The following is a 24,797-nucleotide window of genomic DNA, read 5'->3' as shown; positions in this document are numbered from 1 at the left end:
AGTTAGCGGTGGTGCGCGCTAATGGCGTTTCAATCGGTGACGTCAGAGGGTGTTGAGGGTGCAACAGGTCAGCACCTCAGGGTACGAAAATGTGGTTTTCTGTTTGTAAATGTACATTTGTGTATATGAAATTTGTCCAAAAGAATAATGAAATGAATTACAGAATGTTTTGGCGTATTTCTATTGTATGTAATGAATCCAAACAGTACATCTCTCCACAATAGTGTAAGATCTTCATAAATGTGTTCAATTATAAACCTACTGATGTCTTGCCACAGTTTTTAAGACGGTTAAATGGTCTACTAAAAATTGTAAGTATATGTATGTCCCTTAAGGTCCTTGTGTAATTGTAATGTGATATTGTACCCCCTAGCTAGATTGTCCATTGTCTGTAATCTTTGTATGCTTATGTTCCCTCATGTGCTTTATGTATTGATTTGTTGTTAATAAATAAATAAATACAATTAAAAAGGTCAGCACCTCAGGAGTAAATGTCAGTTGGCTTTTCATAGCTGATCATTCAGAGTTAGAGACAGCAGGTGCGGTAGAGAGAGCGAGTTGAAAACATCAGGTCCGGGACAAGGTAGCACGTCCGGTAAACAGGTCAGGGTTCCATAGCTGCAGGCAGAACAGTTGAAACTGGAGCAGCAGCACGACGAGGTGGACTGGGGACAGCAAGGAGTCATCAGGTCAGGTCCTCTGAGAGAAGAGAAAGATAATTAGAGATAGCATACATAAATTCACACAAGGACACCGGATAAGACAGGATAAATACTCCAGATATAACACATGCAATTGTGATCGTTGTCTGTAACTTATGTCTACCCGTACCATAACCCCACCGCCACCATGGGGCACTCTGTTCACAACGTTGACATCAGCAAACTGCTCGCCCACACGACGCAATACACACTGTCTGCCATCTGCCCGGTACAGTTGAAACGGATTAATCCTTGAAGAGCACACTTCTCCAGCATGCCAGTGGCCATCTTAGGTGACCATTTGCCCACTGAAGTTGGTTACGACGCTGAACTGCAGTCAGGTCAAGACCCTGGTGAGGACGATGAGCACACAGATTCGTTTCCCTGAGACATTTTCTGACAGTTTGTGCAGAAATTCTTTGGCTGTGCAAACCCAGTTTCATCAGCTGTCCTGGTGACTGGTCTCAGACGATCCCCCAGGTGAAGAAGCCAGATGTGGAGGCCCTGGGCTGGCGTGGTTACACATGGTCTGCGGTTGTGAGGCCGGTTGGAAGTACTTCCAAAATCTCTAAAACGACATTGGAGGCAGCTTATGGTAGAGAAATTAACATTTATTTCTCAGGCAACAACTCTGGTGGACATTCCTGCAGTCAGCATGCCAATTGCACGCTCCTCAAAACTACTAGAGACACCTGTGGCATTGTGTGACAAAACTGCACATTTTAGTGGCCTTTTATTGCCCCCCGCACAAGGTGCACCTGTGTAATGATCATGCTGTTTAATCAACTTCTTATTATGCCACACCAGTTAGGTGTCAGACTGAGTTTTGGAGGGAAAATGGAAGTGAATGAGGGCGAGTTAAGTGAGGTGGAAGGTGTGGTGAAAAGCTTGGCGCCCGAGCCTGGTATCAATGGACATGATAAAGAAGAGTCTGATCCAGTAGGAGTGACCTTTTTGGAGAAAGTGGATCCTTGCCTTTTGGCAGATCCATTTGTTGTTTCAGGGTGGGTGAGAAAGGAGTTGGGTGCCGTTGAATCAGTTAAGGTAACCCATGGTGGACTTGTGATATTTGTTTGTGTTTCTTCTGACCAGAGGGAGCGGGCGCTCTGTGTTACCTAACTTGGGTCAAGATCTGTTTCTTGCTTTGCTCTTAGGAACAGGGCACTGTTGTAAGAATTGATTTCTGGTGAAGTGTTAAGTGTGGAGGTGGGGCAATTGAAGTTGAAGATTCCTGCTGTTTGTGTAGCCCGCCGTTTGGTGCGACGCAGTACCAGTGGTGAAGCAGAGGAGTCACTGTCAATCCTGAGTTTTGAGTCAGTCTTTAAATCAAATCAAATGACTTTTTATTGGTCACATACACATGGTTAGCAGATGTTATCGTGAGTGTAGCGAAATGCTTGTGCTTCTAGTTTTGACAGTGCAATAATATCTAACAAGTAATCTAACAATTCCCCAACAACTACCTAATACACACAAATCTAAAGGGATGGAATAAGAATATGTACGTATAAATATATGGATGAGCGATGGCCGAGCGGCATAGGCAAGGTGCAATAGATGGTTTAAGGTACAGCATATACATATGGGATGAGTAATGTAAGATATGTTAACATTATTAAAGTGGCATTGTTTAAAGTGACTAGTGATCCATTTATTAAAGTGGCCAGTGATTTGAGTCTCTGTAGGCGGCAGCCTCTCTGAGTTAGTGATGGCTGTTTAACAGTCTGATGGCCATGAGAAAGAAACTGTTTTTCAGTCTCTTGGTCTCAGCTTTGATGCACCTGTACTGACCTCATCTTCTGGATGTTAGTGGGGTGAACAGGCAGTGGTTCGGGTGGTTGTTGTCCTTGATGATCTTTTTGGCCTTCCTGTGATATCGGGGCTGTAGGTGTCTTGGAGGGCAGGTCGTTTTCCCCCGGTGATGCATGTGCAGACAGCACCACCCCCTGGAAAGCCTTGCGGTTAATGGCGGTGCAGTTGCCGTACCAGGCGGTGATACAGCCTGACAGATTGCTCTCAATTGTGCATCTGTAAAAGTTAGTGAGGGTTTTAGGTGACAAGCCAAATTTCTTCAGCCTCCCGAGGTTGAAGAGGCCCTGTTGCACCTTCTTCACCACACTGTCTGTGTGGGTGGACCATTTCAGTTTATCTGTGATGTGTACGCCGAGGAACTTAAAACTTTACACCTTCTCCACTACGGCCCCTCGATGTGGATCGGGGGGTGCTCCTAACAAAGCCATGTTAGGATATATCAGTTATCCTGTTAGAGCTTTTGTGCCGAATCCACTGCGGTTTTTCAGGTGCAATGTTTATGGTCATGTTGCAGCAGTTTGAAGGAGGGAGATTCCAAGATTTGGGAAGTGTGCAGGAGGGCATGGGATGGAGGATTGTGTCATTTTGGTGGATAACATTTTGTGTGTTAACTGTAGGGGTGGGGGTGCGAGAGAGGGAGGTTGAGGTGGCTAGAGTCAGAGTATTGCAGAAAGTGTGGTATGCTGAGGTAGTGAAGAAAGTAGAGGATGATTCAAGGGTGAGGGATCCTGAGAAGATCCCTTTGAGTAGTAGATCTGTGTCAGCACAGAGGGATAGGCCAACGAGTGACGTGCTTCAGTAAGGTTGACTTCAAAGCAATGTAGCAATGTACTTCATAGCAATGTACTTCAATCAACTGTACCGCTGAAATGAAATGTCAATCACAGAAAACAGATGTGGTAGCAGCTGTAGAGAAGTATTTGGGTATGCCAGATTTGACTTTAGAATAGTTTTATTTATTTATTTTTTACTTCAGGAGAGTTACAGGGTGTGTTGAGTGGTGGTGTTCCGTCCTCCCAGGCCATTAGCATGGTGCGGGAGTAGATAGGGTCAAAGTAGTGGAATTGGGTAGTGGCGTTTTAATGAATGTATGACTAGTTTTGAATTATTATTTTTTGTGTGTGTATGTGTGGCAGGTAGCCTAGTGGTTAAAGCATTGGGCCAGTAACCAAAAAGGTTGCGAGTTTGAATCCCCGAGCTGACAAGGTAAAAATCTGTTGTTCTGCCCCTAAACAAGGCACTGTTCCTAGGCTGTCATTGTAAATAACAATTTGTTCTTAACTGACTTAGTTAAATAAAATAAAACAATTCAAATGGATTTATATTATAGTCCAGTTGGGGGCGGTAATGCAGTATATTGGATCCCACCTGCTGTTAAACTCAGAAGACGAAGATGGTGTATGCATTATCTTGGCAAAGGATAAAATGCTCACTAACAGGGATGTAAACTAATGTGTGCAGTTGTTTTGTTTTTTTTGCGATTTGTGCGTATGGAAACTTTCTAGGATATTTTATTTCAGCTCATGAAACATGGGAATAACACTTAAGTGTTGCGTTTATGTTTTAGTATAAAACATTTTTACGTGTTGTTGAACTGTTTTGAATTATGTGCTTCACTAGTGTTGCGTGTCATGTGTAAACATGGCAAGAATTGCATAAAAAGGTATGATGACGCTGACGCTTGAGTTTACTTCCGGTGCATTTCTTCGGGTCAGTTTGGACGTGTGCTGCTAGCAGAAAAATGGCCTTAGACAAGCAAAATGAAGGAAAAATATTGCCTATGGATGAGAATAAAGAAAATACAACGGAAGATGGAATAGGACTGGAGAGTATCCTTTCTAAAGCTATAAAGCTGAGCCGGGACCAATATGTAATTTTGCGACACCAGTATTTTTTGGTGGAGGTGGGCTTGCCTAACTAACGTTAGTTAGCTAACGTGATGCCGGAAGGCTAGCGCTACGTGTCCTTAGAAAAGCGGTTTACAGATGTTTTCATTAGAATATTGCTAAAATAATGTTTAAGTAAATTAACATTGTCAACCTGCTACATCATCACATAATGCAAATCCACTTCTAAAGTATATTTACTGTGATCTTTTCTCATGCGCCACTGTGTATGTAACGTTAGCTAGCTATAGGTTCCTGTGTGAATGTAGTAGACTGGCCCTTAACGCAGACTTGCAGTTCTCCAGATCATCAAGGATTCCCAGCAACAACATGGCTTGCGACACGGGGATTATCAAAGATACAGGTGAGATTGAGGACTGGACTATAGCAGCGAATGGGAGTTTGACATTCATAGACCATACCTTATGTTGGCTCATAGTTTCACACTGTAAAATTCACCCATCTCTTTCTCTCTGTCCTAGGGGATACTGCTCCCGGCGCTTGCGTCGTCTGCGCAAGACCCTGGGCTTCAAGTGTGGCAACAGGCACAAGTTCACTGGGAAGAAAGTGACTGTCGAGATGCTCTCTGACAACCGGTACTCTGACAACAGGTAATAGCACCCGATCCCGTTCTTACAACAGTATTAAAGTACAACTGGATTTACAATCCAAATACTTCATGCATAATGTGCATGAAAGCTGCCAGCAACCATCATTTGGTTCTAGAACTACAATCAAAATACTCATAATGCATGGAGTGCCCAGAGAGGCGCCAAAATAGCAGCCAGCACTAAAGTTGGTCCAAGTCCCTTGAATATAACAAATCCTCTTTTTAGGTATCTACTGCTGGTACTAATGGAGGCTGAGCGGGCGTGGAGCTACGCCATGCAGCTGAAGCAGGAGGCCAACACAGAGCCCCGCAAGCGCTTCCACCTGCTGTCCCGCCTGCGGAAGGCTGCCAAACATGGAGAGAGGCTGGAAAAGCTGTGTGAGAGCCCTCGTGTGGATGCCAAGACCAAACTGGAAGCACAGGTAGGCTAATGCCCTGACCTGGAGAGTCAGTGACTTTCCCTATTGTTTCACCTTCATTTACTTCAACATGTGGTTCAAATTCTGCGTAAGTGAAGTAACAATTTAACTGAAACTAATATTTAAAGACAAATATTTATCAGTTGAGGAACCAACAGTCTAGGCAGCTGGGCGTGTCCTTGAGGAAAGAGCGCCTCAGGGCCCTGTCTTTCTAACCTAGCGGAAATAGCTGCTGATGACCTCTGAATTAATAATAATGAATGCAACTTGTTTGCAGGCCTACACCTCCTACCTGAGTGGCATGGTGCGCTTTGAGCTGCAGGAGTGGAAGGCTGCCATGGAGGCCTTCAACAAGTGCAAGTGAGTCTGACCCTACTATGCTACCTAAAGGCTGTGGTGTGGCCCTTTTTTGATTGCTGAGCTTTTGATCTAGCATATTAAGATAATTTCACATGGGGCAAATGAGGCCTCAAGAATGTAGGCTACATTGTATGTTGACAGATGTCAAGTTGTCTGTTTACAAGATGTACCAACGTGTAGACGTGTGCTTAACATATCCAAACACATTCAGCAGATAGCTGTGTTCTCGGACCACCATCTTGCTACTTGTGAACGATAGTATTGTAACCTCTCTCAGGACCATCTATGAGAAGCTGGCCAGTGCCTTTACGGAGGAGCTGGCAGTGCTGTATCACCAGCGTGTGGAGGAGATCTCACCCAACATCCGTTATTGTGCTTACAACATAGGTAGGCGACACATGCATCCCGTCACTCAGATTGACAGTGGATTGCACTTTCATTTGCATTCACACCTCTCATATCGAGAGAATCACATACACCTCCGTTCAAAAGTTTGGGGTCACTTAGAAATGTCATTTTTTTAAGAAAAACACTTTTTTAAACCATTAAAATAGCATCACATTTATCAGAAATACACTATAGACATTGTTAATGTTGTAAAACTATTGTAGCTAAAAAAAAAAAATGTATTTTTGGGGGGGAATATCTACATAGGCATACAGAGTACCATTATCAGCAACCATCACTCCTGTGTTCCAATGGCACGTTGTTAGCTAATCCAAGTTCATCATTTTAAAGGACTATTTGATCATTTAGAAAATTGCAAAAGGGTTATGTTAACACAGCTGAAAACTGTTGTTCTCGTTAAAGAAGCAATTTAACTGGCCTTTAGAGTAGTTGTGTATCTGGAGCATCAGTATTTGTGGGTTCGATTACAGGCTCAAAATGGCCTGAAACAAAACTTTCTTCTGAAACTCGTCAGTATTCTTGTTCTTAGAAATGAAGGCTATTCCATGAGATATTGCCAAGAAACTGAAGATCTTGTACAGCGCTGTGTACTACTCCCTTCACAGAACAGCGCAAACTGTCTCTATCCAGAATAGAGAGTGGGAGGCCCTGGTGCACAACTGAGCAAGAAGACAAGTACATTAGTGTCTAGTTTGAGAAACAGACGCAAGTCCTCAACTGGCAGCTTCATTAAATAGTACCCGCAAAACACCAGTCTCAACGTCAACAGTGAAGAGGCAACTCTGGGATACTGGCCTTCTAGGCAGAGTTGCAAAAAAAAGAAGCTGTATCTGACTGGCTAATAAAAAGAAAAGGTTAAGATGGGCAAAAGAACAGACACAGGACAGAGGAAGATTGGGGGGGGGGGGGGTGTGTATTACGGAAAGGCAAATCTAAGTTTGAGGTGTTCGGATCATTTGTGAGACGCAGAAAAGAAGCTGGAGGAGTACTTGATGCCATCTGTCAATAATGGTGGAGGCAATGTGATGGTCTGGGGGTGCTTTGGTGGTGATAAAGTGGGAGATTTGCAAAGGGTAAAATGGATCTTGAAGAAGGAAGGCTATCACTCCATTTTGCAACGCCATGCCATACCCTGTGGACAGCGCTTAATTGGAGCCAATTTCCTCCTACAGCAGGACAATGACCCAAAGCACAGCTCCAAACTATGCAGTAACTATTTAGGGAAGAAGCAGTCAGCTGTTATTCTGTCTATAATGGAGTTGCCAGCACAGTCACCAGATCTCAACCCTATTGAGTGGTTGTGGGAGCAGCTTGACCGTATGGTATGTAAGAAGTGCCCTTCAAGCCATTCCAACTTGTGAGAGGTGCTTCAGGAAGCATGGTGCGAAATCTCTTCAGATTACCTCAACAAATGTAGAATGCCAAAGGTCTGCAAGGCTGTAATTGCTGCAAATAGAGGATTCTTTGACGAAAGCAAAGTTTGAAGGACACAATCATTATTTGTCACCATGTCAACGTCTTGACTATATTTCCTATTAATTTTGCAACTCATTTCATGTATGTATTCATGGAAAACAAGGACATTTTTAAGTGACCCCAAACTTTTGAATGGAAGTATATGCATTCTACTGCTTCTCTCTTTCCCACACACACACACACACACACACACACACACAACTCATTCATGTTCATTTGACTGGTCCTGAACAACCCTACTCCCCTCTGACTCCAGGTGACCAGAACGCCATGAATGAGTTGATGCAGATGAGGCTGAGTGCAGGAGGAGGAGGGGGCATGATGGCCGAGAAACTGGAGGTCAGTGTGTGGTGTCCCTCTCACTGTAAAACACATGCATGGTAACTACTAATTTACTACTGGAAAGTAGGGCCATACATCTGTCCCTACATCTATATTTTACTTGTTAGTGCAGAGAGAATCACTTTGTTCCATTGTCCATACTGTTATACCACTTAGAATGCAGGCCCAAGACATTGCTGTCTTTATCAGTAGTAGGCTAGTGTGGATGTTGGAACAGACCTGTCTTATGTAGCATACTGTTGAATGATTATGGTATTGTTCCAGGCCCTGATCACACAGACGAGAGCCAAGCAGGCAGCCACCATGAGCGAGGTGGAGTGGCGAGGCCGAACGGTGCCCGTCAAGATCGACAAGGCCCGCATCTTCCTGCTGGGCCTGGGAGACAACGAGGCTGCCATCGCCCAGGTCAGTGACCTTACCAGGGGACTAGTCCCATTATCACACTGGATGAGCCAAAGCAGAACTTGACTGTTCTGGTTTCGCATCCACCGCAGTTGCTAGAAAGGAAAATAAAATATCAGAGCCGGCACAGTACGATTCAGGTCAGCATGGAAGTGTTAAAAGGAGGGCTCGACATTAACGCTTGTCCTCTTGTCTGGGACAAGCAACAACAGCAAGTCGGACAAGCAGAATATAGATTTGTTGTCCGACTGGACAAATAATTTGCACGTCAAACAATTGCTCATATTCGAATTGAATCTAAGCGTCTTCTAGATGTGTTGTCTCGCGCACTGTTTTCCCGATCTCTGCAGAGAGCATCTGAGTAGAAATATTGTATTGCGTTGACAGGCACGAGCGGTCTTTCAATCACCCGCGGTTGCAAGGTGCACTTTTTGAGATCACCCTGTGAGCATTTGTTTATTCCTTGCTAGCTAGTGAGTTATTTGCCCAGTTGTTTTTGGTCAGCAAACAGGGTTTGTACGGTCAGAAAAACATGTGCATTACCTGTGTGCAAGTGGGCCGTTGCCCGAGAGCGATGGAGACATGGCAGCATGTAGCCTATAAAAGAATGATAGACAACAGACTAGTGAGGGAAATTCTGTTAAACCCTACTAACGTTCTTTGCCTCTTCCGACATGCTTATCAGTCACCTTTTTTTGGCTTACTGTGTTACATGCCTTTTTTGTTTGGGGGGGGGACCAGTAACTTGAGCTTTCAGACAAGTCAAGAAACTGTCCAACTGACAAGTGGCTTAACGTTAATGTCAAGCCCTGAAAAGGGTTTTGCTGTTCTGCTTGGACACCCCTGCTTCATTATGGGCTAGTGTGACATAGCTATGGGGCCAGTAGCAAACTTATGAGCCTAGTGAACAAGGATGTCTTATGAACTCGAGAATCTGTTTGTGAACAGGAGTTTAGTGGCGCAGCCTAGTCGGTGCTCTTTCTTTAGCAGTATCAAGCTGTTATCAACCAGTCTGTAGTGAGAGGTTACCCTAAAGGCAGGTCGGGAGTCCCAACGGTGGCTATCGTCTCGTGTCGTTCACCCTGGGTCTCAGTAGGTGGCGTTCGCTCCACTACAGCTCACTGACAGGTGTCTCTCGTCAGACTCTTCTTACCTTCCCTGTCGGTCGACCTTCCTCTTCCACCCTGCGGCCACACCAGTCACACCCACCTGCACTTGGCTCTGGCATGCTGCCGCTCGTGCTGTCAAACTGCATTCCATGCATAGCAACTCACATGGCTACACCCATCAGCCCTAGTGTCTATGGACAGACTAGCATCGGAGCGAAATGGTTATCAGTTTGGGAGTGGGACCATAGTTTCTGTTAGATGTAGCATTACATGTAATTGTTGTGCTTACACTTTTGAAGTAAGGCTGAATTTGGGTCTGGTCATAAATTACCCTCATACCTGTCCACAACCAGTTGTATCCAAATTTTCTTTTTGAGTTGAGGGTTAACATTTCATGCACTTTGATCTATAATTGACATGTCAGTCAATGATTCTGTTACGTTTATGGGAAGGTACCATTTTGATGTGAGGAACACAAGGGTTCAGAACCAGTTGGACTGTAATACCTTCCCCCCTATGGCTGCCTCTACTTCTACACTCCCCTTTTATCTACCTCAGTTGTCTAAAGTTATGGCCCATTTTATACAGAGAAATTGCTATAGTAGACAATGTAACCAATCACAACCCTCCTTTTACTTGTGTCATTGCACATCCTGCAAATCACCAGTAGAGTGACAATTTTGAATCCATTTTCACATTCACTATGTTGGTAATGCTTACAAACTCTAAAAGTAGCATTGATCCCACTCTGATATGCCTGTGGAGTATATTATGTTCAACACTTTATATAGAATATCTAAACATTTCAATATTCATGTTTCTATATTTCAATATTCATAAATGTATGAACATTAAAATACTATTTCAGAGCAAGCGGTAGAGCTTCATTTGACATATGTTTTTGCTTTGTAGCACACAAATGAAACATTATGGAATCTTAAAGGGAGGCCTAGGTAAGGTCAAAATGTCATATGGCAACTATTTTATTATTTCTCATTTCTGCTTTTTATATTTGACATTTGTATCTGTCAACATTCCTTCCTCCAAAGGACTTCTGTGGGTTACATTTGTCTGGGTACGTGAGGAAGCCCTCAACCATTCCAACGGAACTGCCATTTAAGGCCATGCGCAAGCCCTAGGGGACACACTGAAGAAGGATGCGCCATCCCTCTCTCTCTGAAAGCACAGAAGACACCAGACTGGTTCTCCCAGTCCTTTTAGGGGCTAGGCTTTGCCAGGGTGGTGGCACTGGTTTGTGTGTCACCACAAGACACCCTCCCTACATGCTGGATGGATAGGAGTGAATGTTACTTCATTGTCTGCCCACTACGAATTTGTGTTAAATGGCAACGCTCACAGCTTTTCATTTTCATTATCTCCAACACAGTAACATTTACATATGTGAAAATGGTGGATTTCTACTTTTTGTAGAAAAATATATTATGTTAACACATTCTACCCGATGACATTAAACGTTACATTTGAAAAACAGTGATTTTCAAACCCAGATTCATGGTGACGTGGGGAGCAAGAAAATGCCGTCCCTCTGGCTAGAAACTTGTTAAATGATTATTTTTTTTATCCACGGTAGGTTTCCATCCAATTGGCGACAGAATTTGATGCGGATATTCCAAAATCCACAAAACAGACTTTGAAAAATCAGTGTGTGACGATGTAATGCACACAATGTACTTTCTCTCTTACGTTCATGTACCAGGAACAATGTTGAAAGTTAAATGTGTTTCCATCACATTTTCAACTGTCTCAAACTGTTGCGTTAAATAGCAAATGTCCTTACTCTGGTCAGATACACTGCGTCGGGTTGGGCGTAATCCAGATTTTCATAGTCCTACTGTTTCTGTACCTTACCGGGGTATACGGTATTCACGGAAGTGCACACAAGCGGCGCAAAATATTTAAAAAAGTTTAAGTAGTTAGACTTTTTTTTTCGCACAACAATTTAGGCAACGAGGATGTTGATCACGGAAAGGATTGAATGTCTGTGCTGTAAACCAGAAGCGTGATCTTTACATCTAGCCGCCAGATGTCAAGTTAGCAAACCAAATGCATAGCTACAGCCCGTAGCGTTCTAATAGTTGTTCTAAGCAGGGGCGTAGCGTGCACCCTCGTACACATAATAAACATTTAAACAATGTGTGCGGGTGCGTGCTATGCCCCTGTTTTAAAACGAAATCTAAGATGTGTCCAAATTATGTCCAGCTAAGATCTCCGGCAGATGCATTTGGTTCGCTTTTTCTTTTGACCGGTGTTCAAATCATACCGCCGGTATGTCGAAATACCCCGGTACACTGTCTAACCGGTATACCGCCCAAGCCTAGCAGTGCGGGTAGGCTACTTAACATGATGCAATTAAGAGCTCAAATATCTTTATTGTCAAATGGCAGTCGAGCATCGATCAGCATGTCGCCAGAATAAGTCCCTCAATTTATTGGAAAGGTGCATCAACATCACAGTGCACTTTCACCACCCTGTGAAATTCATCGGAAATGATTTAAACTGCCTAGCTTACTAAACTGCATGGTTTCCCGGAGTTGTCGTGGGACGACCACACACCATATCATCTCGTGACTCCAGTATAATGATTACAATGTCAATATTTGTGCATTTTAAGGAGTTTCCGCCACCATTTCTCACACAATTAATTTTACAGACACAAAAAGATCCCACCATGTCAAATGAACACTATCTTCCAGCATATATAAAATTGTACTGAAACCATCATCGGTTTCAACACAGGTGTTGTGATTTTAAAAATATATATATTTATACAGTTACTTTACCTGCATAACTGGATGGAAACGTGCTGAAGGGTACGCATTTTTTAGGATATTTTTATATTTTTAAGCACATCCATATAAATGTGCCGTTTTCAAATATGTAGACACTGGTATGGTGCTGGAGATAAGGAATTGGAGGTTAAAAAGTGGTAGAATTGTCAATTGTTAAGTAGAACGCTCCCAATCATTCCCCGCCATGTTTTAGCACTTAAATCATTTTGAGGCATCTTATCCTCGGATGAATGCTTGAGACATAGTAAATCTCAGAGGATTCGCCAGTGTCTTCTCTTTAGCTGACAAAAACACAAGCAATCATTAGTCAGCAGGTGAATATAATAACAAACATATTTTATTAGCAATTTTTTTATTTAACATGGTCACTACTAGGACATATGAGTCATTGACGATACTTTTAATCTTTCTGACTCGTCTTCTAAAACGACTGTTTATGTAAAAATGTCAATCTAAACCACAACACTTGGCTGCCTCCCAAACCTGCAAGTTAGTCTACTGTAACGTACACAATAAGCCTGTGTTACATCTTGGGTGACAATGAATGAAGAACAAGGCTTCTCTTTCACATCGGTCCTGAGCTACAGTAACTCTAGGAATGTACCTTCTACAGGAATGTCTACAGCAACCTGCTCTGCTGCATACTTCTCTCTCCCAGTCACAGCCTTACCCCAAGACCTACTTTTACACTAATATTTGCATGATTTAATCTGATTGGTACCGTAAGCAAGGCTCTAACAGGCAACCATTTCAAGTATGAGCACGCGTGTGAGTAAAATGCTGCCGTAGGTATTTCCGCAGCACAGGGATAGGGAAGATCTCTCTTGCTTATGCCTCACGTCCTCTATCCTCATGTCCTTCTCAATACACATTGGAGAAGATCAGGGGAGGTATATATGGAAATATTAATTTATATTGTATGTCATATTTCTTCTGGATCACCATTTGTCCCCCACAGGCAGCCAATGAGGAGACCAAGGAACGTCTGTACGAGACCCTACTAGCCGAGTGCCGAGACACCATCCAGGCGGTGAGAGAGGAGCTGAAAACTGAAGCGGTAAGTATGACTGACTGACACTGTAAGAGTTACAGACTGATACATTTGAAGTTACACACATGACCGTTAGGGTTACGAACTGACCGGGGTTCACATTGATACTTGGGTTTACTGACCTGACTTAGTAAAGTTCATAGGATAAACAGTAGCGTGAGTAGGAGGGTGAAGGACAGTGACAGGGTCTGGTACAATCTGTCTATGGCTAAATGCTCCCTGACTTCTCAACTCTGCAGAAGCAGCGAGAGAGATCTGATGAAGCCAGTGGAAAGGTGTCCAACCTGCAGTTCCTGCACAGGTAAGAGAGGTCATTCTGTCTGACATTTTGTCAGAGGATGCGAGGCGACCCGATCTCCTCACTGCATCCTCAACTGTATTGGAGAATGTCCCTCCCCTCAGACTGTCTTCTCCAATGCGTTTTGAGAAGATGAGAAATGCAAGCAAATATGAAATAAGAGCCTATCTGTACATGGGATCAGTCTTTGACCTGTGTTTGTGTTTGTGTGTGTCCCTCCATAGCTACCTGACCTACATCAAGCTGTGGACGGTGGTGAAGAGGAACGAGAGCATGGCCCACATGCTGCAGGCCAAGCTGAAGGAGCCGCAGACGGATGAGAACAAAAGGGGCCCTCGCCCCCAGGACCTTATCCGTCTCTACGACATCATCCTCCAGGTACAAACACACACCTGGGTCGTATTCAGTAGCCACAAAACGGAAGGAAACCGAGTAAAACAGGGCAGTACTACCCGAGGTCGTCCAATAAAAACCTTTTTTTTTGTTTTTCTGTTGAAAAATGTTTTGCTGTTGTGTGCACTAATGAATACACCTCTGATAACACAACACGGTGTAACATTATGTCTGGCACGTTCCAAATGTCTGTCCTTGTCATCTCATAACGTTACACTAATTGATAGTGAAACTGAATGGTTTGATATTTTCCTGCTTCATAACCACAAAACATCCAAACCATTCTTGGAGTTGGAGAAAGTTCAAATACCTCTATTTACTCAGCATACCCAGGGTCAAGTCCAGAAACTATACTGAACAGAAATATAAACGCAACATGTAAAGTGGTTTCATGAGCTTAAATAAAAGATCCCAGAAATGTTCCATATGCACAACAAGCTTATTTCTCTCACATTTTGAGTACAAGTTTGTTTACATCTCTGTAAGTGAGCATTTGGCCGAACATCCACCCGACAGGTGTGGTAGATCAAGAAGCTGATTAAACAGCAGGATCATTACACAGATGCACCTTGTTCTGCGGACAATAAAAGGCTAGTCTAAAATGTTCAGTTTTGTCACACAACACAATGCCGCAGATGTCTCAAGTTTTGAGAGAGCATGTAATTGGCATGCTTACTGCAGGAATGTCCACCAGAGATGTTGCCAGAGATTAGAATTTTCATTTCTTTACCATAAGCCACCTCCAACGTCACTTTAGAAAATGTGTCAGTATAGGCAACCTGCCTCACAACCACAGACCCCGTGTAACCAGCCCAGGACTTCCACATCCGACGTCTTCACCTGCGGGATCGTCTGAGGGGGCCCGCCATTCAACCCTAATATTAAGCCCGTAGAAATAGGATGTTTCTTTCTGACTCGTTCTATTTCCATGGTTAAGCCTCTACCCGTGAGTCAGCTTATCCTTGTTGATGTTGCCTCATGACTGTTTCTACAGAGTCTGGCTGAGCTGTCCTCACTGCAGGGCCTGGAGGAAGATCACACGTTCCAGAAGGAGGTGGCCCTCAAGATGCTGGTCTACAAGGCCTACAGGTCAGAGCTCACACCACGGAGGTCACGCACTGTGCGCGCACACACCGTCCACACACGCATTCTCACAGGTGTCTCTTCAAAGCCTTGATGTATAAGCTAGTAAAGAAATGTTGTGAACTGTGTGTTATCACACACACTTACTTGCTGGCTTGACCCCTGCCATTTAGCTGTTTCTGATCCGCCTCGGGCCAGAACAGAAGCGTACACACCAGTCACTAACGTCCCCGCTTTCTCTCTCTCCCCCCCAGGTGTTTCTTCATAGCCCAGTCGTACGTGCTGGTGAAGAAGTGGAGCGAGGCTCTGGTCCTGTATGAGCGGGTCCTGAAGTACGCCAAGGAGGTCCAGTCCAAGGCTAAGAGCCTCAACAACAGCCTGAAGGTATCAGACACTGACTGTGGATAGTGTGTAAACGTCTGCTTTAACATGCAGGCTAACTGCCAAAATAAAGGAAACACCAACATATTCTTTAACAGGGCGTTGGGGCAACACGAGTCACAACGGCGTCAATGTGTGGCATAGATTCTGCAAGTGTCTGGAACTCCCCCCCGTGAGACATTCCATAATGTGGTGGTGGGAAACGCCGTCTCAGACGCCGCTCCAGATCACCCTTAAGTGTTCAATTGGGTTGATCTGGTGACTGAGACGGCCATGACGCGTGGTTTAAATCATTTTCATGCTCATCGACCCGTTCAGTGACCACTCGTGCCACCTGGATGGGGCCATTGTCATCCTATGGGGGCATAGCCATGATGGCCGAAATAATGGACTTAGTATTTTTATACATGACCCTAAGCATAATTAACTCGGCACTGTGTGGTAGCACCTGTTTTCAATATACTTTGTATCCCTCATCTATTCAAGTGTTTCCATTATTTTGACTGTTACCTATATCTACAACTCATGCGTTGAAAAGCTTTGTCTGTCAAATACTATTCATGATATAGAATCAATTGGCTCTGAGTTTAAACCATGAAATATCCACAAAGTAGGTGTTCTATTATCTTTTTGAGGTGGGGGGTGTCTGTCATTGAAATGGATGCAGGTAGGTAAACATACGTGTTATTCATGATACTCTACTGTGGGACTGTCTAAAAGTGTCTTGGCCTAATGTTTTCTGTCTCCCTTGCCTAAAGGATCTGCCTGATGTGCAGGAGCTGATCACAGAGGTCAACGCTGAGAAATACTCGCTTCAGGCGGCAGCCATCTTAGGTGGGTACCTGACTTGCAAGGGCAGCCATTTTGTTTCTAAAGGGTAATACCCTTACCTTGGTTAGGCAACTTTCTTTTTATTGACTTTTCTGCTCGACTTGTCATTGTTGTGACCTGACCGGTGTGTGTTTTGTAAGACTTGTGGTCTCTGGTTTATTTTGCGTGTGTTATGAAGCTGAGGGTGTGTGTTTGTATTTTAGACACGGAGGATGCTCCTGAAGCACCCTCTCAGCAGAAGGTGAAAGACAACACGGTAAGAACAATCAAAATTAGCCTCCCACATGAAAACAAAGTCTCACAGCTAACTACCCCCAATGTGCTTAGCCCTAACTCTAATCTCTCGTGGAGACATTCTGCGTGTAATTACGGTGTTTGGGTTTTTTGTCACTGGTTATTTGAACAAATCACGATTTCGCAGGTGTTAGCATCTTTTGAATTTTGGAAGGGGACATTCGGAAGTAACTTGCAAAGAGAGGGTAGAGCTCCTCGTTCCACCCCTCATTCTAGCATTTCTTGATCTCTTAACGTTGACCCAGAACTTAATCTCGCTGCTGACCAATTACGTGAGACTTTAGTTCTGGATTAACTCTGACTCCTCTGTACCTCTCAAGTTCCAGCCCGACCACTTTCCGGGCTACTTTCAGATAATGTTGGAGTGAATGAGAAGTGTAGTGAACGCTACTGTGTGTTAGTTAGTTGTGCAGTAGTGAGAAGAAGTAGTGTTGGGAATAGGAGTGTGCCTACCACAGATCATTGCCTTACATGGGCCAGTCTGTGGGAAAGAACACTCCCTGACCTGCCTCAGTCAATACAGGACAGAGCTGGAATGCTGCCTAGCAGACTGACATGGAAAAACGTCAATGTTTAGGTGAAATATCAGGCCTCTGCCAGACATGCTAAACTCAGCAAAAAAAGAAACGTCCTCTCATTGTCAACTGTTTTTTTTCAGCAAACTTAACATGTGTAAATATTTGTGTGAACATAAGATTCAACAACTGAGACACAAACTGAACAAGTTCCACAGACATGTGACTAACAGAAATGGAATAATGTGTCCCTGAACAAAAGTAACAGTCAGTATCTGGTGTGGCCATCAGCTGCATTAAGTACTTCAGTGCATCTCCTCTTCATGGACTGCACAGGATTTGCCAGTTCTTGCTGTGAGATGTTACCCCACTCTTCCACCAAGGCACCTGCAAGTTCCCAGACATTTCTGGAGGGAACGGCCCTAGCCCTCACCCTCCGATTCAACAGGTCCCAGACGTGCTCAATGGGATTGGGCACGTCTGGTATGTCAGAACACTGACATTCCTGTCTTGCAGGAAATCACGCACAGAACGAGCAGTATGGTTGGTGGCATTGTCATGCTGGAGGGTCATGTCAGGATGTGCCTGCAGGAAGGGTACCACATGAGGGAGGAGGATGTCTTCCCTATAACGCACAGCATTGAGATTGCCGGCAATGACAAGCTCAGTCCGATGATGCTGTGACACACCGCCCCAGACCATGACGGACCCTCCACCTCCAAATCGATCCCGCTCCAGAGTACAGGCCTCGGTGTAATGCTCATTCCTTTGACGATAAATGCGAATCCGACCATCACCCCTGGTGAGACACAACCGCGACTCGTCAGTGAAGAGCACTTTTTGCCAGTCATGTCTGGTCCAGCGCTGGTGGGTTTGTGCCCATAGGCGACATTGTTGCCGGTGGTGTCTGGTGAGGACCTGCCTTACAACAGGCCTACAAGCCCTCAGTCCAGCCCCTCTCAGCCTATTGCGGACAGTTTGAGCACTGATGGAGGGATTGTGCGTTCCTGGTGTAACTCGGGCAGTTGTTGTTGCCATACTGTACCTGTCCCGCTGGTGTGATGTTTCTTGCCCTGGCCACATCTGCAGTCCTCATGCCTCCTCGCAGCATGCCTAAGGCATGTTCATGCAGATGAGCAGGGACCCTGGGCATCTTTCTGTGTTTTTCAGAGTCAGTAGGAAGGCCTCTTTAGTGTCCTTAGTTTTCATAACTGTGACTTTAATTGCCTACCGTCTGTCTGTAAGCTATTAGTGTCTTAACGACCATTCCACAGTTGCATGTTCATTAATTGCTTATGGTTCATTGAACAAGCATGGGAAACAGTGTTTAAACCCTTTACAATGAAGATCTTTGAAGATATTTGGATTTTTACGAATTATCTTTGAAAGACAGGGTCCTGACGGGCATTTCTTGTTTATATGTCATTGGGTAATCCCACACAGGATTGGGTTTCACTCTTAAATATGTTATAGAAATGTCATGCTGCTATCATGAGCACTGCATGTCGATATGGCAGGTATTAGTCGTTCACTACTGAACCTAGTGCTGGTTCATGAAAAATGACCTGCATTGGAACCACAGCGTATGTTTTCTGCTAGCTGGCAGACTAGTCAAACCTTATGACAGGTTCAAGTCATTTACTTTTACCAGTCCCTCTTCTCCATCTAATTTGTCTACCCCTACCCCTTTTGGCTACCACCCCTCTCCATCCAGCCTCTGTGCGAGCGCCTGGAAACCTTCCACCTGGACCCCACCCTGGTGGGGAAGCAGCCCAACCTGGTCCAGTTCCCCCCTGACTTCCAGCCCATCCCCTGTAAGCCCCTCTTCTTTGACCTGGCACTCAACCACGTGGCCTTCCCACCCCTCGACGACAAGGTGGAGCAGAAGGGCAAGGGCGGCCTGACCGGCTACATCAAGGGCATCTTCGGCTTCGGCAGTTAAATCGAGTCCCAGGCTTTGGTGAGGCCTTCAGGTTGGAAGCAACCAGATATTGATAAACAGGCTGAGTGGGTTTCTAGAAAACTGTCATCCATCTGAACTGTGGAGACATGGCACCCTGTTTCCTTATGTAGTAGACAATTTGGTCAAAAGTAGTGCACTGCGTAGGGTATAGAGCGCCATTTCGAAATCTACCAGTTTGAGACTTCATGTTCTAGAGGTTTCCTGCCTTGTTTGTTCCCTTCAACAACCCCCAACACACTTTTACAGAGGGAAACGAACCCAATTGACTTATCTTGAATTATTTTCATTTTCAACTCTTAAAAGCGTTTTCATGTACCCAGTCTCAATGTCAGTATACAGGAGGGAGGGGCCTCCCGGGTGGCGCAGTGGTTAAGGGCGCTGTACTGCAGCGCCAGCTGTGCCATCAGAGTCCTGGGTTCGCGCCCAGGCTCTGTCGTAACCGGCCGCGACCGGGAGGTCCGTGGGGCGACGCACAATTGGCCTAGCGTCGCCCGGGTTAGGGAGGGCTTGGTCGGTAGGGGTGTCCTTGTCTCATCGCGCACCAGCGACTCCTGTGGCGGGCTGGGCGCAGTGTACGCTAGCCAAGGTGGCCAGGTGCACGGTGATTCCTCCGGCGCATTGGTGCGGCTGGCTTCCGGGTTGGATGTGCGCTGTGTTAAAGAAGCAGCGGCTTGGTTGGTTGTGTATCGGAGGACGCATGACTTTCAACCTTCGTCTCTCCTGAGCCCGTACGGGAGTTGTAGCGATGAGACAAGATAGTAGCTACTACAACAATTGGATACTACGAAATTGGGGAGAAAAAGGGGTAAAATTCAAAAAAAGAAGTATACAGGAAGGAGGGAGAGTAAGTGTTGTATCAATCACTATCAAACAGGAGAAACCGTATACATGCAGCCCACAGGGTAAATCCACGACCAAGCCGTGATGTCTAATAACACACTCATTTCTGATCGTGGTCCTACTGTCAGAATTCTATCACCTCTGTATTGCCTCCAATTTCTTATGACTTTAATATGTATCCGTCTGTCTTGTCCTGCACGCCGTTGTGGAACCAATACATCTCTGCATGGTTGACAGTTAAAGTCAGACTAGACATCAGGATTGAAATGGTCCTGTTAATTTCCTTATACAACAATGGGGTTCAGTGGCCAATGACTTTATATTCGGTACAGGAAAGGACTCTTAACGTGTTTATATTCTCTAATGAATAGACTTTTTAAACCATTTGTAACTTCTGTGTGTGACAAAAGACAGAATGACCTTTGGGGTCAAAGGTGACTGCTTAGGATTCCTTTTCGCCTCACCCCCGAAAGTCTGAGGCAGCATTCATGAACTTCTGTAAAAAAAAAAAAACAACCCTAGTATGTCTAGAAATACAGTATTTTAGTACACACTACTTCATTGTATCAGTTAGCTCGTATTCCAACAGATTTTAAATGGGAGGGTGCGGCACCCTTTTTGGAGTGCCTGACACCTCTTCAGCTTTTCCAGTACCAAAGCCAGTTCTGTAATCAACAGTCTTTAGCTATTCAACGGACCTCACATTTGCATTTGCCTATGATGACTGTGTTCTCCACTACAGGTTGTCAATTTACCTTCTGTCCTCTCTTCAATCTAAGTCTTTGTTTTCTCTTTAATTCAGGGTGATAGAGGTCTTGTACCTTCTTATTTCAATGCGTTTTTTGTTTCCCAATGTGGTCATGTATTAATGAACAGGATTTGGGTCAGATGCATGTTGGGATGGTTTCACGCATCGTCACCCAAGATGCCCGAAAAATGATTTCTGTAAACATGATTTGAAAACTAAGTGGAGTATTGAAGAGAAAATTGTGACATGATGAATTATTTTCCAGACTTCTAATTAAAAAGAGACATTTGCGGCAAACGTGATCAGACTTTGTCCTTTTTTTCTCTCATGTCTAACTTCTAACTTGTTTCAAGATGTTATAACTTGGCTTTTTGTCATTTTCACTCACACCTTTTTAAATTTGACTGATACTGACTTTATACTGTAGCTTAGCTTCAATTGACAACCTCTACTACACAGACTTTATAAATTTGCTATTATAATGAAGTAATAAGGCACGAGGGGGTGTGTTTTACGGCTAATATACCACGGCTAAAGGCTGTTCTTAGGCGCAATGTGGAGTGCCCGGATACAGCCCTAAGCTGTTGTATGTAGGCCATAAACCACAAACCCCTGAGGTGCCTTATTTCTATAAAATGGTTACCAACTTAATTAGAGCAGTAAAAATAAACATGTTGTTGTACTCGTTGTATACGGTCTGATATGCCACGGCTGTCAGCCAATCAGCATTCAGGGCTTGAACCACACTGTTTTATAGTAGTGCTTTTGGCACTCCCACAGTCTATTAGTGTAGTTTCATGATCATAGGCTCTTGTGTCAGGTGTGGGTGTGTGAGCAGCATGAGATGCCTGTGCTGGGTGTGTTTTTGTTCCAGGCAGATATAACTTTCAAAGCTAACCAGCGTCTTCCCACCACTTAACATTTTTCCCTTGATCCCTTCTCGGTAACTGGCAGCTGGGCTCTGTCATCACGAGACGGCATGTGCCTTCCACCACGCACACTTCAGACCCCATCAAATGCATTCTAACGTCGTGGTATGGGCCATTTTGTGTGTGATAATAGGCCATGATCAGGAATCATCAGTATGAGTAGATTATGATGTGCTGTCTGGTGAATCACTTTCCTTCTACTGTATGCATATCTATACAGGGTTATGTACTTCAATATAAAATGGCTAATCACAATCCTACTTGTGTACTAAATGAATGTGGTATTAGGCTAGATGTATTACACCTTCACTGTATACACACACGTTTGTTTTCCCATGCACTCTTACTGCAAAAGTGTTGCCATGGGAACCTTGAGGCTGGCAGCTTCTGGTGTTCCTTGTACTCCACACAACCGGTATAACAGCATGACAACTGAGTTTTCCTAGTGATTATGACAGTCATGTGGTATCTTAATTGACTTACCTGGCTAAATTGTAAAAAATGAAGGACAAATTCTTATTTACAATGACACCTAGGAACAGTGGGTTAACTGGCTTGTTCAGGGGCAGATCGACAGATTTTTACCTTGTCAGCTCGGGGATTCGATCTAGCAACTTTTCAATTACTGGCCCAACGCTTTAACCACTAGGCTACCTGCTGCCCCAAATATAAAGAAATTGAGAACCCTGCCCATTGATAAAAGCAGCCATATTTTCCACCTCATGGCCGTTCTTGAGGAAGACTAATGGGCATTACCCAAAACACCTCAGGATTAGCAAAAACAGTAATGGTAATTATCAATCAATGGGCAAATAATAGCTTGGTTAAACCAGACTGAACATGTGACATCAAGTAAAACAAATAATTCCTTTAATGGCCCAATGGCTGTTTGACAGGAGTAAAGTCATTTTATTTGGTTGTACATAAGTCGATACTGAACAAAAATATAAACGCAACATGTCAAGTGTTGGTCCCATTTTTTTAAATAAAAAAATAAAAACATTTTTTACCCCTTTTTCTCCCCAATTTCTTGGTATCCAATTGGTAGTTAGTCTTGTCCCATCGCTGCAACTCCCGTATGGACTCGGGAGAGGCGAAGGTTGAGGGCCATGGGTCCTCCGAAACACGACCCCACCGAGCCGCACTGCTTCTTGATACAATGCCCGCTTAACCAGGAAACCAGCCACACCAATTTGTCAGAGGAAACGTCGTACACCTGGCGTGCATGCTCCCAGTCTGCCATGCCACAGGAGTCGCTAGAGCGCAATGGGACAAGGATAATCCTGACCACCAAACCCTCCCCTAACCCAGACGACGCTGGGCCAATTGTGTGCCGCCCCATGGGTCTCCCGGTCACGGCCGGCTGCAATGGATCTCTAGTGGCACAGCTAGCGACTGCGATGTAGTACCTTAGACCTATGCCCTCCCAAGCCCACCCATAGCTGTGGCACTGCCCAGTCATGAATTGATTTCAATTGACTGATTTCCTTGTATGAACTTAAACTCAATAAAAGGATCCATATATTTTTTCAGTATAAAATTTTAAACAATTTAGATAGTCTAAGACAAATGAAACATTCAATACATCAAAAGTTAAGTAAATAACAGGTAACTAAATTAAATTAAGGCAAACTAGACAGATCAAATAAAATATATAGTAAACCAAAATCAAAGACCATCAAAAAGAATTGGGGAATGAATCTATCAACAAAGAAAACATCTGAATGTCCTTTTGCAGTATGACATGGGGAAAGGAAAGATGAAGGTGATGTGGCTGGTGTGCAAACCGATTATTTCATTTTAGAATTGATTAAAATTAGGATAAGATTATGGTCAGGATTAAGGGTTTGGTTAAGGTTGGGAATGGGTTAGGGTCAGTAGCTATGTTACCATTAACTTCAGCAGTGATTTCTTTTGACGACGACATTTATTGAGTTTGCATAGAAAATAAATGAGACAATTGCCTGCTACGGTACGTTTCCATTGAACTGTCTTGTGTCGATTAAAAACAGCTGGACATTTGGTTTCCCTTTCCTCTTTCCTTTTAAGAACACTGATCTAGTGAAAGGACTTGGCATGTCCCTATATACTTGGAATGCTGTCACCTATCCGGTCCTTTGAAACCAGCTGTCATAAATTAAAGTCAAGGAAAGTTAACAATTTAGGACTATTGTTACACAGCTCTCTAACTCTTTCACAATTCAAATGGGTCTTATCCACAAGGTAGAATGTAGAATACAAATGAAGTGGTTGAAGTTTTCCCATGATCCATTTAGGCAAATTGTGCATTCATAAATTGGCGTCAACCTGTATGCCCTCCCACCTAGCATTTAGAATTACTTCAGGTGCCCCGCGGACCGTCAAAATGATTCTGCAATGATCATTTATTTGAAAAAAACACAATTTCCATCGCCATTTGTCACGATAGAAAATGGGACCGAGCATATAACCAATGTGTACGCTCTATCTGAATCTTACTCTCTTGCAATGGACGTCTCCAAGCCACATTCCTCTCCGTTCCCCATTGTTGATAAGCTTAGCAGAAACCCTCATCGTGACTGAACGTACAAGTCTTCCGTTTGGCAAACAAGGACATTATCAATGAATGAAGTATTTGTATGATTAAATATTTTGCAGTGGGCCTACTAGTTGAGATGTCCCTTGTCTTAGATCACTCCCCAAAAACAGTCATTCTAGGCCTCTATCCTGTTCCTTGTTGATTTCTGGTCAACCTATTGATGAGAGAGTGAATAACTTTGATATCTGGTTTTATAAAGGTGCACAGTAATCTTGTGTCCATAGCTAGGTAATTGAGGATAATGTCAAACTTTATTGTAGATTTGTGACAGGCCATCTCCAAGGGGGTCGTTTGACGCTAGTTTCCACTTCACAGTAGGGCTGTTTTTGGTTGCAGAAATGGCTTCTTGAAGACGTGAACTTTCATTTGTCTTAATTACAAACGTGTATGGGATCCATTAAATATGAATAAAGTTGTTCAGTGATGAGCCTAGTTTAGTCAAGGAGAAAGCACTGAGCAATACGGGAAGGAAGGATCTTTCATGGATAGCCATGATTGGCTGAGGATAATGGTTGGGTTAACCATACAGACGGGTTGGTTGTGCGTTTACATGTGAAT

The 24,797-nt window shown here is 44.0% G+C and overlaps 1 protein-coding gene across 1 annotated transcript; it reads left to right on the top strand.

Moving 5' to 3' along the window:
• The first annotated feature begins 4,202 nt into the window (after positions 1 to 4,202).
• LOC139424662 (signal recognition particle 68) lies at positions 4,203 to 21,034 on the top strand. Its single transcript, XM_071176715.1, has 16 exons — positions 4,203 to 4,342; positions 4,697 to 4,763; positions 4,882 to 5,010; positions 5,236 to 5,431; positions 5,706 to 5,788; positions 6,066 to 6,175; positions 7,929 to 8,011; positions 8,279 to 8,419; positions 13,294 to 13,392; positions 13,626 to 13,687; positions 13,909 to 14,062; positions 15,072 to 15,166; positions 15,415 to 15,544; positions 16,300 to 16,375; positions 16,576 to 16,628; positions 18,896 to 21,034. Exons 1-16 carry the CDS (start codon positions 4,255 to 4,257, stop codon positions 19,121 to 19,123), a joined length of 1,794 nt encoding a protein of 597 aa, XP_071032816.1. The 5' UTR covers positions 4,203 to 4,254; the 3' UTR covers positions 19,124 to 21,034.
• The last annotated feature ends 3,763 nt before the right edge of the window (positions 21,035 to 24,797 follow it).

The sequence above is a fragment of the Oncorhynchus clarkii genome, chromosome 13, assembly GCF_045791955.1.
Source record: "Oncorhynchus clarkii lewisi isolate Uvic-CL-2024 chromosome 13, UVic_Ocla_1.0, whole genome shotgun sequence".
Taxonomy (NCBI): Eukaryota; Metazoa; Chordata; class Actinopteri; order Salmoniformes; family Salmonidae; genus Oncorhynchus; species Oncorhynchus clarkii.
This window is presented reverse-complemented; position numbering and strand designations above follow the sequence as displayed.

Excerpts from the sequence above, each read along its gene's own strand:
- LOC139424662 (XM_071176715.1), top strand. The coding sequence starts at position 4,255 with ATGGCCTTAGACAAGCAAAATGAAGGAAAAATATTGCCTATGGATGAG. Across the intron at positions 4,343-4,696 it reads AGATGGAATAGGACTGGAGA|TTCTCCAGATCATCAAGGAT; the intron begins GTATCCTTTCTA and ends GCAGACTTGCAG. Across the intron at positions 4,764-4,881 it reads GGGGATTATCAAAGATACAG|GGGATACTGCTCCCGGCGCT; the intron begins GTGAGATTGAGG and ends TCTCTGTCCTAG.